At 33.9% G+C, this 18,622-nt stretch overlaps 2 protein-coding genes across 2 annotated transcripts; both read right to left on the bottom strand.

Moving 5' to 3' along the window:
* Positions 1-2,746: 2,746 nt before the first annotated feature.
* On the bottom strand, positions 2,747-3,986 carry LOC107793508 (protein MIZU-KUSSEI 1-like). The gene has a single exon (XM_016615875.2). The coding sequence runs from the start codon at positions 3,913-3,915 to the stop codon at positions 3,043-3,045; it is 873 nt and encodes a 290-aa protein (XP_016471361.1). The 5' UTR covers positions 3,916-3,986; the 3' UTR covers positions 2,747-3,042.
* A 900-nt stretch (positions 3,987-4,886) lies between these two features.
* Positions 4,887-8,861, bottom strand: LOC107793511 (protein Dr1 homolog). The gene is made up of 6 exons (XM_016615878.2): positions 8,447-8,861; positions 8,267-8,328; positions 7,497-7,586; positions 6,472-6,566; positions 5,809-5,877; positions 4,887-5,520 (listed from the first exon to the last, which is right to left on the bottom strand). The coding sequence occupies exons 2-6, from the start codon at positions 8,319-8,321 to the stop codon at positions 5,185-5,187; spliced, it is 645 nt and encodes a 214-aa protein (XP_016471364.2). The 5' UTR covers positions 8,322-8,328; positions 8,447-8,861; the 3' UTR covers positions 4,887-5,184.
* Positions 8,862-18,622: the final 9,761 nt, after the last annotated feature.

The following is an 18,622-nucleotide window of genomic DNA, read 5'->3' as shown; positions in this document are numbered from 1 at the left end:
TAAATTTGTAACTTAGCGATCTCAACCATTCATAAGCTGAAAGAAACCTGAAATTTCATTAGAAGAACAGAAAACAAGCCTATAAAAAAGGATCGTTACACAAATAATCGGTCAGATTCAATGTTTATTTTTTCTAGCCTATACATAGATTATACACAGTTATATATATATACATGAATTATTCCGATGGCATGTCTTTGATAAGTATGAGAGGTTCAATATTCCGTATAAAATCAAAAGTTCTATAGCGAGAAGACTTTGAGGTATTGAAGACTGGTTCAGTTATTACACACTTCATATAACTACACTCCAACCAAAACCTTAGAAATCTAGACTTGTTGTATGACCTAAGTGTGCGAGAACAATTGATGTCTAGATTTATCAGATTGATGAGCAATTATATATATTCCTTTATACAATTCCAATGAAAAAAAATAAACTTTATAATTGTTAGTCAAGATTGATCCAACAAGGAGCTAACCCTATATTTGACTTTCTCTATATATGGTTCTTCTCCTCCTAAAAGAACGGATTACTATGTCATATTTTTCTTATCATATGTATTTAATATTATTCCCAACCAGCTGCTAGGACCTCCTGGAACATTTCCTTTTTATATACTCCATTTTTCTTGCTTTCCTTCTTTGGTTTTAGGTCAAGGAGCCTTGGCATAATTGTAATCCCTCCGTTTACTTTTAGTTGTTCACTTTTGACTTTACACTCTCTTTAAAAAAAATAAAAAATATATATATTTTACAATTTTACCTATAATGATGATAGCATTTTCAAAAATCTTAGAAAATAATTTGGGGAATGAGTAGTTAATGATAAGGGTAAAACATGTAAAAAAAAATAATATTATCTTTTTCTTGATTTAGTATTTAATTTCTCTTGATTTAGTATTTAATTGCAATTGGGTGGGGTCTTAGATCGTTAAAGAAGAAATGTGTAAATAATATATTATTAGATGGCACATAATGTAAAAAAAGTGATTCACTAGTTTGATCCGTGACAAGCAATGATTAGATTAAGTAAAGAAGTGACTGACTATTATTTAAATCTAAGCTTTATTTGCGGCAAACAATTTTTGAATCTTTGAACAATGATAACACCATGATCAAAAGAAAACCTCGATTACTGTGGATGTAATCTTATTACAATCTCCTTAATTTCTTTTAAGTTGTAATCAATGCCACGTACACTAGTTTGGATTCCAGCCTAACCTTCTCTTTTTCGCTTTCAATAAAGGATAGCCAACATAAGCAAAAGAGAAAGAATGCATGCCATATTGCTAAACAAATTCTTTGAATGATGACCAAACCACGTCAATTTATTTCTAATCTTTTTTTAACGGCGGTGGTGTCCGAGTATATCTAGACTATTTCACTGAATAATATATTTAGGTAGATATAAGAAATTAATTACTCCCTTCGTCTCAAATTATCTATTTTATTTTTCTTTTACACGACCTTTGAGAGACATTAATTGAAAGGAGTTTTTGTCTATTTTACTCTCATTTATGTTTTAAAATATAATCTCTCTTTATTGAGTATTTATTCTATTTATATGTCATATTCATTCTCAAGGACAATTACTACTAAGGATAAAATGAGAAAAAAATAATTAATTTTGTCTTAAATTTTTAAAATGACAAATAATTTGAAATAATTATTTTTAGAAATCACGACATATAATTTGAGACAGTGGGAGTAATATATTTGTCTCCTCATTTGAACTTGAGACCTCTGGCCTAAGTGCAATTTCATTTCCAATCTTATGATAGATTACTTACCCCTTTGTTGTTTATTTCTTTACCATTCTCGATTGAGCTCTTTAATTTAATAAGCTTCTAAATATGGGATCAGTCCGTATTTTCTAACGAAGGGAAGGAAACTCTTTTAGAAATGTATTTCTTTATTTGAACGGTGTTACCCGTTCTAACAGCGGGACCAATTTAAAAGAGGAAATATTTGTCCTCTAATTCTTGTTTTTAAATAAAGTCTGATTTAACAGTACAAAGCTTAATTTGTTGGGATTCTCATGTTATTACTTCGATCAAGCTCAGACCAAAATCAATGATTGGAACATGTGACAATTAGACACTTTAAATGAGATGCCCAGGAAAAGGAACGTTGCAAATCTTTCAAAATTAGAGGAAAGCAGTCAAGAAAAGAAGGAAAGAGAAAAACATCAAACATTAACTGTTTGGATGTTTCAAAGAGGACCATGGTTCCCATTTGCAAAGGTAAAAACGTTGCCCCATATTGCACATTTTCGAATACAGCCCACACCCCATTTTTTCTTATAAGGGTGACTTCCGTACCTCAATTATTTTACCAGGTACCTATTATTTCTTACCAGCGCAAATACCATTTAATATGCATGAGATGTTATAAAGAATCATTAATTCTTAGTGGTGTGTTAGTGACAGAAAACAACAATTTCAACTAATGATCAGAATGTGCTGCTGAGGGTAAAATAAGCAGTAGGGTAATTCCAACTTTGTCTTTGATGAATATAAATACAAGTTTATGAAGCCAAGAACACTGACATCAACTGAGAATTAAGAATGCAAACACAATGAACAATTTTAAAGCAATCATGAGAACCTGAGAAGTCAGATAAAAGTCGGTATGTGTCATCTCTGATCATGCAGTAAATCATTAACTACAATGGGACATAAATTATGCCTGGTGATCAAATAGCAAGTAAAATTTGGTGATAATCAGTAACATATAATATCTTCCATTCCATCCAAGAAAAAGAAAAGAAATACATCAACCAGTTTCCATTCTCTAACCGGATTTTCTTTTCAAACATAACACAACATGGATATATCTCCATGTAGTTGGCTCAAGAAAGGACTACATATTTAACAACAACAAAGTCGCAATTCCAAGAAAGTGAGGTCGGCTAAACGAACACTCATTGTCTATGTCGCTCCATTTAAGCCTCTCTCAGTCAGACTACATGTTAACAGAAAAAAAAGGAGGAAAATTTATTTATCTAAGACTCTAAATAGTCGAGTTTGCGCATGGATGCTTAAACTCTGAGCAAGTAAATACTAAGTTCAGGAGCTCCATCACTATCAGGATTCATCATGTAGAAAGCCTCTGAATCTCTAGACCCCACTACTCTCTCAAACTTTGCCCTCATATACATCACATCCCCTGAGTCATGACACTCACCATTCCCTTCTGGTAAAACACCAGCACCCATTGATATTGGCTCCACAGCTTTCAGAATCTGCAATTCCTTTGTCCCACATTCCCTTCTTGTTGCAAAGCCACATTTCTTCCCATTACAGTAAGTCCTCCACAAAATCTCATCTATGAGTCTAGTTGATTTTTTCTCTTCTTCTTCCTTGTCACATTCCAATGCAATCCTAACCAATCCGGATGCCATTTCGTGGACTAATCCACTTATAGGGGTGGCTAATTCTACCAAGAAAGCTGGCTTTGAATTGGGATCTTTCTGAAATGCAAAATGTACATGTCCTTTCTTGTGTCCGAAAAGGGTGCCCACAACTTTAGTTCCTAGGCCTTGTTGGAAATATCCTTTGTTTCTACCAAGTGATGTTAGTACAGATTTCAGCCTGGCCACTGCTTTCCTCCCTGTTGGAGCAGATGCTGAAGTTGCTGTTACTGATTCTTGAATTAACTTCTTGTCCTCTGTCTTGTCTTCAAGAATAGTGTTTAAGGAAGAAGATTTGGAGGTTGAGACTTGGGGATATTTCAAAGGAGATAACTTTATGTTTTCTGCTTTTACATCTTCAGTGTTGTTTGTGTATGAGGTGGCTTTAAGGAATGGATCTTCTGCTGCTACTTGTTGTTCTTCATTGCTGACTTTAGTTGTCCAGTTTAACTGCTTCTTGGAGGACAGATCATGGAAATTCCTTACCATGATTGTCTTCATCCGAGAAAGAAAAGCAAAGTAGGCTGCACTTTTAAAGTGTTAGTTGGTAGGTAGGAGAATGAGGATTGACAGATTCGTATAATTTTATTTTAGACACCTGATAATGTAAAAGTTCATTTATACAACGGAACATTGATTTGTTCTTTTCGGAGTATTCTTTTTTTATTATTATTTAAATTTGTTTATCTTCTAGTACTTGGTCATAGTACAAGAATCTGACAAAAAGAAAACATAAGCTACCCCACCAACTGTCATGGGAACTGGGAGTGAAATACGAGGAAAGGGCAGGCATGAGTTGGGAGATATCCCCCCACCCCCTAACAATAATATTTTGAAATAAAGAAAGGAATCTCAGTGAGACAAGGTAAGGAGTATCTTGACTTGAACCCAAACACAGTAAAAAAGAAAAATGAGGTGGTCACAAAATCAGAGAACTATAGCTGTTTACAGCAGACATCCCCTTCTCTGCAAAACATACCCAGAGGACCAGAGTCAGTGATGAATGGTGATGTTGGGCTTAGCTCAACGATCACTTTAGATTCTCTACTCAAGAAGACACAATTATTTACAATAAACAGTACCACAAAGGTAACATTGAATTCAGGTGTCTCTTTCTTGTCCTCTTTCATTGAGCTTCAAATATTGCCAAAGCCAAACCCTGGAAATGCGATGGTGGGCCTAAATGAAAAAGAAGATCCATTTTTCATTTTCCTCTGCCGGATATTCAATTACCTGGAAGGGAAAAAGCGAAAGCACCAGAAACAAACAGTGGCAGATCCAAAATAAACAAAGAATGGTCATTTAGGCAATTTATAATGACCCTTATTCTATTGCGACGATCACATTCATCATTCTCTCCCACTGGTTCAGTGTTGGGACAATTTTTTATTTGGTAAAGTACTATCTTTTCCAGTAGTTTCCGTGTTGAGATTGTTTTTTATTTGGGCAAAATGGAAAGAGGCAAAGACCCCTTTGTGACAGAAATACTCACAAGAGCCCTCATAAACCAACATTCTGAAGCAAATTCCTACTAATTTACATAATATATGAACATAATGCATCGAGTACAAACTGAACTAGAGCCCTCACAGTCGACACATGCGCCAGGAGCTTTTTCCACATAATAGAAGAAAGATCCCACTACTAAGACTAAAGATGCTTTTCCTACAGAACAACAAAAAGTGAAGTTAGCTATTAAAGTTTTGCTTTGCTTCTGAATCTTGCTCCTTGGGGGGGCCTGTAACACCACCATTCATCATTGCATGCGCCTCAGCAAACATCCTGTTGCTCAGCTTCTGAATCTTGCTGCTTGGGGAGGCCTGTAACATCGCCATTCATCCTTACACATGCCTCAGCAAACATCCTCTGCTGCTCAGTTTCTGAATCTTGCTGCTTGGTGGGGCCTGTAACATCGCCATTCATCCTTGCACACGCCTCAGCAAACATCCTCTGTTGTCCAACTTCTGAATCTTGCTGCTTGGGGGGGCCTGTAACACCACCATTCATCCTTGCACGTGCCTCGGCGAACATTCTCTGTTGCTCAGCTAAAGCTTCTTCTTCAGTCATTTCGGCTACATTATTACATTTCCCAGATCTCACAGTGTCCTATGGTAGAAAAATACACCAAAAGGAAATAAATGATAAAACTTATTGCAGTTATAAATCACTTTAAATGGTTTAGCCACATGCTGTGGACTCAAGGGGAGAAGGAGAAACTCACTTGGAGAACAAAAGACAAAATGAAAAGAAATCACTAAGATAAGACCTCCATGAAAAAAGGAAAGAGATGGTAGCTCAACAGATGATACACTAGCTATTCAACAGAGAAGCTGAATTAATAATAGGTTATCCATATGTCAAACTAAAGTAAGACAATAAGAAAAGAGAAATTACCATGGTCTCTAGCTTGTGTTGTTCATATGCAGCATATACTTCTTCTATATATTCCCCAAAACCAAGAACCTGAGAGATCATAAATTAACATAAGCAAAGACGATACAAGCAAGTTCTGATTACCAAATCATATCTTTATTTTTCACTCCAAGCCAAAGCAAGGATATCATAAAAATTCACTAGCGGATAATATTAATATATTAACGTCAAAAGGATAATACATGATTAAAATTTCTGGCTGGTATTTTATAAAGGTAAAAAAGGAAAGATTTCTGGATGGTCAATGATGAAAATAATTGTGTCACTACTATTCCATTGGTTTCTGTGGTGAATACATTCCTCAGACCCCAGATAAAGGAAACCATCATTTACATAATATGCAGACATCAGTTAAAATCATGAATGATATTTGCATTAGTTATCTTTACAACACCTCATTGTCACTTCCAGGGCATAAGAAAACAGATTCCTAAGTGAAGAAGCTTTGTTATCCTATTGGCCTAACTTTAGCTCAAGGGAAAACTACATCTGAACTGACCTATCTCATCTTGGAGTAAACTGATATAAATCATACAGTAAAAAGTGCCAGTAGAGAATTGCAGAACAGGATAAACATAGAAGAAAATACACACAGAAGAAGAATTACAGGATCAGGTCAAGCACCTCTAAAGCCTTGAGTACATGTTCTGGTGCAATTGTTCGTTTGCCTTCTCTATTACAAACTTCATTCGATTCTGAGGAGATAAGATTAATGAACTCTGCACAACACAGAAAAAGTCACAAACACTTAGCTAAGGAGAAAGAGGGAAATGACCTTGTGAAGTTAATTTAGAAAATAACGGAAGTTAAATAAAGTAATAATAGAAGCTATGACTTTGCTATCCACTTAAGGTAATTGAAGAGGTGGTGATCCAATTATCCATAGAGGGAGATCAGGAAACGAAAGATAGTTTAACAAAGACATATCACCAGCAGCTCCGCCCCAAATTACTTTAAATTCATCTAACAGGACATGGACTGTAAAAGGAGATCAATGAATTTTGGATCTATTAGTATAACTGTGTAATCTGGAAGCAATCTATTTGAGTTGTATGAATCATTTTTTTAAAAATAAAAAATTTGGTGTCTGGGCCAACTTTCGTGCACCTTTACTATTCAAACAGCGTACTTGCGTCCTCCCACTAAAGCAGGTTCCAAGTAAATTCTGGCTTAGGCAAATGGGAAGAACCACATAGTTTTTTGCCTCTACCAGGATTCCAACCTTGATCTATTTGAGGTGTATGAATCATTTTAGAATAAAACGCAGGATCTTTTTAAAACCTTGACTCCTATTAACAGTTTCTCATAGTAACCCGCTTAATGTCTTAAATGTCTTAAACTGTGCTCAGTAGTCACTACCAAGCACTTCTCTCATACTTTTCTTACTATGTCTCTTCAGACTATATGAAATTTGAGGACCAAGAGGCCTTGAAGACACACTACTCCCTCAATTCAATAACTTCCAACAGTGACAATAGATTATACACCAGCTTATTCCCAGTAAATCAGCTTGATAAAAGAAACTCCCATTAAAATCAGAGAGAAGCAGAATTGCGTTCATAATCAAACAGTATTAAACAAAGTCAGAGCCGTCATGATAACTAAACTGAATCCATAAAATTAAATTGGACAAATTAAAATCAACTCACCTACACAACATTCAATCAAAAGATCTTGAGCATCTCGGGCAACACGAACATCTGGGGGCAACATTTCTTTAATAATTTTTGTCATAGTTGCTGAAAAGAGATACACTGGTCAGTATAGCCAAAGAAAGTAAACCATTAATGAAACTAAGTAATTTAAATCAAATAGCAAATTCGTGAATATTTAAATGACTTTCAGAGATTAGGAATAAAAAAGCAGCATTTTTTCTTTATACGCTGATGAGATAGAACTGAGTTACTCTGGCTATTGATACATAATGTGACGGGAACTTCAAAAAAGATTGACACAAAATATCCTACTTACTATGTAGAGGTAGAACAAAAATAGAGAAGTTTAGACAGCACGAAGAATCAAGCTATTAGCTAACTGAAACTGATTTTAGAATTCAGTAAGTTGTGCACTGCTCAACCCTATTTCTCGACTTAAAACTCAACTGTGAGACAGAAATGCTATACAACGTTTTTTGCAACCACCTAGCTAATTATGTCGTCTTTTGGACAGGATAATCATAAGTGTTTAGCTAATATCTCACGAGAACTCTAATATCTTGGACAGGATAATCATAAATTAAGCTAATAAACAATTTTCCTCACCAAATAATTTAAACTTTCAAATCAGTAGACACTCATTTAATTTGGTGAAAAGCAATCCGAGTAAACAGTAATTAAGTCTAAATATGCTGGCTCAAAATTATTCTTTTCTGAATATATTTATACATGAACGGAAACTAAAGAGGGAAGAGAGAAGAAACCTTTGGGAAGTGAAGCATCTTCCTTTGATTTACCAACGATGTCCATAGGTTCCATTTTAACCCTTCAATAACCAAACCAAAAATTCTTAAAATTAAAATCACAAATTCTTCGAATTTGCAGAAAAAACTAAAAGGAAAGATCTGGAGCTTAGAAGAGAAAATAAATAAAATTATACTGACCTTACGAGGAGAAAATCGCGATTCAGGCAGATTGAATTAAATAAAAATTCAGTAGCAATTCAGCCGATTGGCAGATATATAAAAAGGGATCGACGTAGGTGATCGGAGTCGTAGACGGTGGTTGTTCATGGTCGATATAGAGCAGGAAGTGGTCTAGGGCTAAGTTTCGGTAAAGCGCATTGAATGAATAGAATACCCACGCGCGCGTAAGGACGTGCGACTCATAAAGCAAAGGCTCGTGAGTGATAATCGGGGAGTGGTTTGCACGTAGATCTTAAGGGTGTGGGAAAGTGTAAGAAGACAAAATATAGTTTATGTTGTTATATAGTGGTGTATTCGTCTTTACGGTAGCTGATACCGCGGGTAGGAGCGGTCGGCATAAAATCCGAAAAATTAAATCGGTATCGGTTTCTTCGATTCTTCGGTAATTAATTCGGTATAAATATTTCAAAAATTTGTTACAGTTCTCGGTATTGAACTTTCAATAAACCGAAATATCGAGATTTTCAGTAAGCCCGCCAACATTTCCAAGTCCAAGTCCAACTGCACATTTCCCAACCCAACTCCAAGTACCATTTATAATCCATCAATTTCGTTTAACATGCAGCTCCCTTCGTTTCAATTTATGTGAATCTGTTTGACTGAGCATGGAGTTTAAGAAAAAAGAAGACTTTTAGAATTTGTGGTCTTAAATAATTCAAAAAGAGCCCAGAGTATTTGTGTGGTTGTAAAAGCTTCTCATTAAGGGTAGAATTGTAAGTTTAAGCAAAATTATTTTCAAATTTAGAAATGGATCATTCTTTTTTAAACGGACCAAAAAAAAATAGGTTCACATAAATTGAAACGGAGGTAGTATTATATTTTTGTCAGTTATGTCCTATCTGAATGTTAAACAAGAATGCAATACATGAAAAAATTATACAAACGCTAACTGATTCTTGAAGCCTCTTGCAGCTGGATTTCCCTCATCTCCCAATGATGAAATATTTATCCACTACCTTGAACTAGAAGTATATATACACAAAATCTGTAGTTAAATTTTATCAAATATTTAGACATATGTAAAAAAACTGTGTCTGCACTCACAAGTTTTAAAATCCTAGATCATGGTATTTTTGAGTCTACTCAATTTTATTGTAGTGAGGTGTCAACCTGAGAACATACGCCAAGACAAATTGAGCAGGGTACGTGAATATGTTATATCCCATGGTGTGTTCTTTCTGCCAAACAATCAGCATGGTAAAGATGACTGCAAACTAAAACTTACACAACTAAGGTGTACAAATGAAATCGACAAACCGCACCAATTCGATAATCCGAGTCAAATCGAAAAAAAAAATTCGATTATGGTTTGGTTTGATAATTGATTTGGTATGGCAAAAAACCCCACCATATTTGGTTTGGTTTGGTTTTAACTACAAAAAAGTCAAATCGAAACCAGACCAACCCGACATTATATGTATAGAAGTTTTAAATATATTTAATGCATAAAAATATTTATTGTAGTGTAGTTTATAAATATTTCTTAAGCTTTTTTATAGTTTTATCTTTTAACGTATTATTTCAAGCTTGGACTTATAATTTTTGGATGCTCCAATAAGTTTTATAGTCCATAAATGTTAGTAACTCAAATAAATCCTAAACCAAATCAAATCAATATTAATACTAATAAAATACATTCAATTCAATTGTACTGTGAATGAAAATAGTGTTGGATATTTATTTTTTAGTTTTTTCATGGTTTAGATAAAATGTATAACTTATTTTTCTTTTAATGGTTAGTCATGTAAATAATAGTACTTATTAGTCGTAATTTTAAATTATGTGTTTTTCATTATGGCTTATTAATAATATTTATTTTATGCGATTTTATTAGCTTTATTGTTGAATATTTTAATACAATGTCATGACTCATCTCATATTTATATTATTTTATTGAAAAATACCTTATATAGTTTTGTCTTACTAGGATTAAAGAAATATTTGGAGCACAAATTTTACGTTTTGTGCTATGAAGACTTTATGAGGAAAAAAAACCCTGAAAACCCGAATAATCCGAGAAAATCCGAGATTAAAAAATCTGACTTTTATTGGTTTGGTTTGGTTTGGTATTTAGATTTGATAACCCGATACAATTGGTTTGGTTTGGTAATTAAAAAATCCGAACTAACCCGACCTATGTACACCCCTAGCCACGACAAAGGGTTCGCTAGAGGATATATACTGCTATTGAGTAACACGACAGAACATATATGTGAAGAAATTATTTTTTCTTTGAAAATTATCTAAAGAAAACTAACAGCTATTTTACCGTACCATATCAAAATTGTACCGAACCAAACTAAGAAATACCGAACTGTATCGAACTACATTGGTACGGTATTTGGTATAAACAATTGATATATCGAATACCGAACTGAAATTCTTAAATATCGTATCGAAATACCGAATGCACACCCCTAGCAGATAGTGGTGAAATTTCATGAATTGCCAATGGAAGCGAGAGGAGAGGAGAGAAGAGTTACCGATTCTAGTGGATTTGCTTATCCATGCCCACTATAGATGCCTTAATTTGGGTCGTGTAGTTGGGCCCGCAGTCCATTTAGTATCAAGTCTTTGTTTTTTTTCTTTTGAAATTTTACACTGTATAACCGGTCTCCAAAATAATAGCCAGCAAATATATATTTTTTATATTTTAATATATAATATTATACATTAACTAGCGATTGTAATTATTTTTGACTAGCTGGCCAAACGTGTTAAAAGCTCTTTTCTTTTTTCTTCCTTTGGGCACCACTATTTTAAAAGGCAGAATTGAGACTCGCCCATAGTGAGACACTCATAAAATGCTGTAAAATTTGCATGGGGCGCCCTATTTGGTCGCCCCTTTTTAACTTGTTTTCTGTTTGCATCCGTACCCGTTTTTTTGTTAAAAACCTTTTAAAAAGATGATTTTGCCCTTCTTTATTAAAAGACCACTTTCTCTCCAAATATACGTCATTCTACTGTCTTTGTCTCTCTTCTCGCGTTCTTCGCATTTTTTGATTTGTTTCTCTCTGAAATCAAACGATTTTCGATTCTTCTTGATTTTTCAACTGTTTGTTCCCCAATAATATTACGTTTAATCGCAGGTACATTGCATTAACCTTCTGGGTTTTATTTTAGTATTATTTTTACAATTTAATTTCTGGTTTTTTTTTTTATAGTCATCTTAGTTGAATCGTTTCCCTTTTTTTTATTTATGATAAAATAGTTTCCTAGGTTTTACTTTGATTAGTGCATTAGTTTTCTAGGTTTTACTTTTACGATTGTGTTTTTAGTTTTTTTTTTGAATGTGCGTTTGTATTTTTTGATGAAAATTCTATAAATTCTTCAGTGATTTTTGGATATTTTGATATTTTTAACAATTTTGAGAGTAAAATAGATGATGCTATTAAAGTGTGAAGTTTATAATACTTCAATGACAACTTAATTCTAGGAGCTGGAGTTTTGTTTTGTGTTTTGTGTTTTTGTTATATTATTTTATGAACTTCAACATTATTTGGAGTTGAATTTGTGTTCTGTATTTATAACTTCAGCATTTCTAGGAGCTGAAGTTTTGTTTTGTGTTTGCTGAAATTCGAGTTTTTGCTGAAATTTTTGTTTTGTAACTGTTGAATTTCAGCATTATAGTCCTGAAGTTTTTGCTTTGTGTTTGCTGAACTTCGAGTTTATGCTGAAGTTTTTGTTTTGTAATTGGTGAACTTTCAGCATTTTAGGAGCTGAAATTTTATTTTGTATTTGCTGAACTTCAGCATTTAGGAGCTGAAATTTTTGTTTTATATTTGCTGAACTTCAGCCTTCTTAGACCTGAAGTTTTAACTGATTTTTTTTGATAATGTTCTGACGTTATTTTTCCTATCTTTTTTTTTCCGAACAGATGGCATCTACGAATCCTAAAGCACCTAAAGATCCTAAAACACCTAAAGCACGTAGAATACACAAATCTCCTTCAGTCCCTATTACTCTACCTACAAAACCAGGGGACGGATATTATAAGTTTGGAGATTGGTTTAACTGTCATGCTTACTGAAAGGGGAACAACGGATTGAAGCATTATATTGCAACTTTCTTGACTCTTACACAACATGAGAAGCTGGATATTGGTACATTTTGGTATATTATGGCGATGGAGAATTTCCATTGCAGCATGTAGTTGGTTCATTATTTGATTCTTTCTCGCGTATTCACCAATGATCGAGACTCCATTAGTTTCAAGATTTTTGGTCATAATGTGTCGTTCAATCTTGAAGACTTTCATATTATGTGCGGTTTGAGGATCACAACACATAATATTGAAAAACCAGTTAAACAAGAGAGCAGGATTCTGAAGCGCTATTTTGGCAAGTCTAAGGGTGTGACCTTGAAGGACATCGAGATTATATGACCCGGAATAAAATTCAAAAGGATGATGTGAATTTCAAACATGTATGCGAGAGTGATGAAGATGTTGTGAAGCTTATGGAAATTCTTGTTGTGGAGTCTGTTTTGTTTGGAAAAAAAATGAATTAACTGTGTCGGCGGAGTATGCGGCTATTGTTGAAGACGATAAGGCTTATGTTGATTATCCTTGGGGTAATGCGTCTTATGAGAAGCTCATTACCTCAATGAAATATTCTTTGGACAACCAGGACAAAAAGAAACCAACTGAGTATACTGTAGGTGGATTTCCATTTCCACTATGCGTTTGGTTCTATGAGCGCTTCCTAGATATTCGGGAGAAGTATTTAAAAGAGGAAGACTTCCTTGATGCCCCTCAGGTTCCCAGGATATTACGTTATGTATCTTTGGGAGAGCCTAAATAAAAAGAACTTTATGAGAATTATTTCAGTAATCATGGTGTAAGTTAATATTTTTTATTTTTCCTTTTTTTCTGTAGTTGTGTTAATATGTAGACGTATCAGTTTTATTTTATTTTTATAATATACTTTTTTATGTTAAACAAAAATATCGGACATTTAGGATAGTGGGTATAATTCCTACCGAAGAAAAATTAAATTCAATGCCTTTAATTGGACAATTACCATGTAGCCGGATTCGTTCAAAGGTACTGAATCCGGTTCCATCAACTGGTGAATCACCACGTAGTCGGAGTTGATCAAAAGAAGCCAATCAAACTCCTGTAATTGGTGAATCATCACGTAGTCAGAGTCTATCAAAAGAAGCTAATCGAACTCCTGTAATTGGCGAATCATCTCGTACCCAGAGTCGTTCTAACCGTTCTACAATGGCGTTTAACAATGATGAATTAGTCAACACAATATGTCGTGTAAGTTTTGAGCTGAAGTTTTTTGTTTTTGTGTTTTGTAAAACTACAACATGTTCTAGCTGAAGTTTTTTGTTCTGTTTGTGATGAACTTCAGCATTCTAGTAGCTGAAGCTTTATTTTGTATTTGCTGAACTTCAGCATGTTTTTAGCTGAAGCTTTGTTCTATATTTTGCTGAATTTCAGCATGTTTTAGCTGAAGCTTTGTTCTATATTTGCTGAACTTCAGCATGGTTTAGCTGAAGTTTTATTATGTGTTTGTTAAACTTCAGCATTCTTTTAGACCTGAAGTTTTGTTCTGTGTATCTATACTAGAGGGTAACGAGGGAAGTTAAAAGACATGCAGAAGAAGAAAGACGCATGATCGCGAAAAAATGTTGTTGAGGAGTTTCAACAAGATGAGCGATCTTCTATTGTGGATGAGGTTATGATAAAAGTCAAGGTAAGCTTATTTATAGAGAAGTATTTTTTTCTTCTAATGTTATTTAGATTAATCATTGTTAGTAATTTTTATAGGAATATTTTGATGAGAAGTTTGAAAAATTGTTTAAGATTGTCGATAAATCAAAAGGAATGGACGATGGTGATGCAGATTTTGATTTGATGAACTATCAACAATATGATAGGATGAACGACTCGTTCGAACCTCTATCGGATATTAATGTTGCTCATGATCCACTGCATAAAGTCGCAGATGAAAATATAACAGGTGAGGAAGCGGCTCTTGAAGGCGATGTTCAAGTATTCGAGGAAGTTCAACGTGTTGAACAACAAGTTGAAGAGGAATGTACCAGTGTTGATAGACAGAGCAAAGATGGTTATGACGAACAGTTATCAACCGAGAATGTAGGAAGCAAGAAAGGTGCAGCTGATGAAGTTGTCGATACTGAAGAACATGCATCGAGTTGTGCTTTGGGTAGTGATATTGCACAAGGAAATGTGTGTGGCAATGGAGATCATAAACCTGTTGGTACTGAAGAACTGACACTGAGTGATGTGTGTACCACTATTGGGAAAGGCAATCCGTTTGCGGACGCAATAGCTATTTGCCAAGAAATTTTAGGTGTCGAGACACATGAAATTTTCACTACAGGTATAAATTTTCTATGTTATATATATATATATCACTGATCCCTCCCCCATATATCATTGATTCCCCCCCCCCCTCTTTATAAATATGCAGTGGAAGTTGAAAATAGTGGTGCTTCAATTGATACAACTCAAAAACTCTCTGATGATGCTGCATTGTATGAAGATAGAGTTGAGAAAATCCTTCCAGAGAATACTCAAATACTTCTCGACGTCGTAGCTGCACTATTGAATGAAGCCAGAGCTGCTGAGATTGACAAAGGCATGCAGTCTGGCGAAACTGTAATGGAAGACAAATGTCAAGGTATTCTATAGATCACGAATTTATTACATTTGATCCAATTATATATTTTCTGTTTGAAATTTTACATACTTTCTTTTCCTTTTTTATGTTTTTTGATGATTATTCAGAAAGACTCAATGCAACTGAAAAGGAAATTGGTAAGATCATTCGGCTATATAAAAAAGGAGAAATACATCTATTCACACTTGTTGGCTCACAGACATGTGTGAAGTGTGTTTGTATTATTTTTAAAATTTAATCAGTATTATTGAGTATATATTTTTTTGCATGAAGATATAGGCGTATCTGAAGGTAATGGAAGTGGATCCGTTGGAATACAAACACCATATGTGTCGCAATACTTAGACCAGGTAGTTATTTTCTGCAATTCGATTACAAGGTATTTTTTGCCTAATGTGTATTTTATATCAGTTGTATTTTATGTATATTTTTTTGCTTTTGCAGATCTCATCTGATGCTCACAACTTCTTCCAAATCCTAAGAGAAGGAAGATGTCCAGTTCTCCTAATGTTATGAGTGACACCAGTGATATCCCCAACTTCAAGTTATGTTCATTTTCGCTGGGTAGTACAGAAGGGACTGGTTGAGAAGGTAATTCTGTTGCTATTGTTGTTGGTGAAGAGAGACAAGAACATCGTGAACAGCAGGGAGTTGGTCAAGTATCTGCCACCATGACTGTGGATTTTTTCCTTGCTGCTGAACCGCATCAGTTAGTTGTGACGGAACAGCAGGAAGATCAAGCAAAAAGAAAACCAGATAAAATAGGAAAAATGATTCGTATGGAGAGTATTTGGTTGAAATCTCCTTACGGCATTCCTAAACAAAAACGAAGGGGGCAAGATTGGAAAATAGGAAAGACTACACAAAGGTGTCCCTTCCATTATGTTAATCAAGACAGTGCATTGATGCAAAGATTTACAGACTGGTTGAAGACGGATGCCAGTGAATATAATTCCAAGCCATTCAGATTAGCTGGAATTGATATTCCAAAGTCATTCTTTACCGAGCTTATGGATCCCATCTCTGATCTTTCGGATGAAGTAAGTTATTAAGTTTGTTTTTTGAATTAGTTTTCAACTGTATTTCCCAAAACTTTAGCTTATTTTTGTTTTAAAGTTTTTGTACTATAATTTGGTAAACTTCAGTTTTATGCATGGTAAAACTGCTGAAGTTGTTTAGCTTATTTGCTAAAACTTCAGACTAAACTTGCTGAAGTTTTTGACATGCAGTTTCTAGTTTTTTTTTCTAAACTTTAAATCAAACATGCTGAAGTTTTTTAGGTTATTTTCTAACACTTCATATTGAATATGCTTAAGTTTTTGTCAGGAAGTTTGTAGTTTTGTAATACATTTTTTCTAAACTTCATACTTATGCATGCTGAAGTTTTTTATTTCACATATTTTCTTTTGTTGTTGTTCATTTACAGCATATTGAAGTGGGCGTATATTTCTTGCGTAAAAAATATTGCTATCACATTCCAAGTTATCTAAAATCAAGATGTGTAGTAACAAATTTAATTTTTGATTAGTATATGACTAAGTTGGCTAGTGTTCATCCTTCAGATGAACAGAAGGAGAAAATTAGAATAACGAAGGAAAAGAGAATGGAGGAGAAAAAAAAATGGAAGAGAAAAAGAGCAAATCAAAGAGAAATATGACTGCCAAAAAACAAGAAGAAGAAGAAGAAGAAGAAGAAGAAGAAGAAGAAGAAGAAGAAGAAGAAGAAGAAGAAGAAGTGGAGATTGAGGATCTTACTGAGTTTACTTGGCTTATTGAAGAATCAACTCGTAAAAAGTTGGCCAACTACGTAAGAGGCATTGACCTTTCATGTGGTATCACATGGGCATCTGCCGAAAAAGTATTCTTTCTATTTCGACTTAAACCAAGGTCGGGCCAGAGATCTACGCATTACTTTTTTGGAATTCTACACTTTAAAGATAAAACTATATATGTGTATGATTCCATGAGCAATACACCATATGAGCGTGCGGTTGAACATGTCCAAAATTATGCCCGGTTGATCCTATACTGTCTCAAATACTTGGACTTTGGCACACACAATAAAATTTATGGGAAAAATCATGTGAAAAAATTTGCAATTAAGTGGATGAACATATCCCTACAGGATAACAAGTACGTGTTTGGCATATGTTTACCATGCATCTTATGTTTATTGTTTTTTCTTCTTGTGTTAACTATTCTTCAATTCTTTTTCATGTTCTTTTTGTAGTGTTGATTGTGGTATATTTGCTCTTAAGTTCCTTGATATGCGGTTGAAGCACGAAGATGTCTTCAGAGTCAGTCAAAGTCATGCGTTGATATTCAGGAGTGAATTGGCTGCAAATCTTTGGGCTCATGGAAAGTGAAAACAAGATAGCGGTTATGAAACTCTAGAAGAGCAACTAGGACATGACTATGGAGAATATGAAGACACTCTATGTGAATTTTTTTGATAGAGAATAACTTGTAAATGAAAAAAAAATCTTTTTTTTTCAAGGATGTAAGTAAAAACAAAATTGGATTTGTGAATATACATTAATTTTTGTGAATTATGTGATGTCTGTATTTTAAATTTTTGTTCTATTCGCGTTAATTAGTCTTTTAGTTATTTTGGATTGTATCAAATACTTTTGTTTCTTTTATCATGAACTTAAGTATATTTTTTGCGAAAATTCAGCACACTAAACTTCAGCATGAACTCAATAACTTTTTGTTTAGGCTTAAGTTTCGGATAAAAAGTATCGACTGTAGGACAAAAAGTTCATTAGCATATTTAGCATATTAGCATATTAGGATATTAGCATGAAGTTTTTAAGTTCTGCATGCTTACTGTGAAGTGTTAGGAAATGAACAAAAAAACGTCAGCATGTTCAGTCTGAAGTTTTAGCACATGAACTAAATAACTTCAGTATCTTTAGACTTAAGTTTTAGCACATGAACTAAATAACTTCAGCATATTAGCACATGAAATAAATATTAGCATATTAGCAAGAAGTTTTAACTTTAGCATGTTCGGTCTGAAGTTTTAGCACATTAACTAAATAACTTCAGCATCTGTAGACTGAAGTTTTAGCACATGAACTAAATAACTTCAGCATATTAGCACATGAACTAAATATTAGCATATTAGCATGAAGTTTTTACTTTTGCATGTTTAGTGTGAAGTGTTAGGAAATGAACAAAAAAATTTCAGCATGTTTAGTCTGAAGTTTTAGCACATGAACTAAATAACTTCAGCATCTTTAGACTGAAGTTTTAGCACATGAACTAAATAACTCCAGCATATTAGCACATGAAATATATATTAGCATATTAGCATGAAGTTTTAACTTCAGCATGTTCAGTCTGAAGTTTTAGCACATGAACTAAATAACTTCAGTATCTGTAGACTGAAGTTTTTATGGGAAACTCATTGTTAACCCTCAAAATTTCAACATGTTTTGGTATTTTTTTTTAACTTGATACTTATCTTATTTGCA

Source organism: Nicotiana tabacum, chromosome 22, assembly GCF_000715075.1.
Source record: "Nicotiana tabacum cultivar K326 chromosome 22, ASM71507v2, whole genome shotgun sequence".
Lineage (NCBI taxonomy): Eukaryota > Viridiplantae > Streptophyta > Magnoliopsida > Solanales > Solanaceae > Nicotiana > Nicotiana tabacum.
Note: the sequence above shows the minus strand (reverse complement) of the source record. Positions and strands in the feature narration are given on the sequence as shown.

What these genes read in the sequence shown, in the direction of transcription:
- LOC107793508 (XM_016615875.2), bottom strand. Translation starts at nt 3,915, where the DNA reads ATGAAGACAATCATGGTAAGGAATTTCCATGATCTGTCCTCCAAGAAG.
- LOC107793511 (XM_016615878.2), bottom strand. Translation starts at nt 8,321, where the DNA reads ATGGAACCTATGGACATCGTTGGTAAATCAAAGGAAGATGCTTCACTT. An exon ending in TTTGATTGAATGTTGTGTAG is followed by an intron (nt 6,567 to 7,496) that starts GTGAGTTGATTT and finishes TGTGTTGTGCAG; the next exon opens with AGTTCATTAATCTTATCTCC. An exon ending in AACACAAGCTAGAGACCATG is followed by an intron (nt 5,521 to 5,808) that starts GTAATTTCTCTT and finishes TTTCTACCATAG; the next exon opens with GACACTGTGAGATCTGGGAA.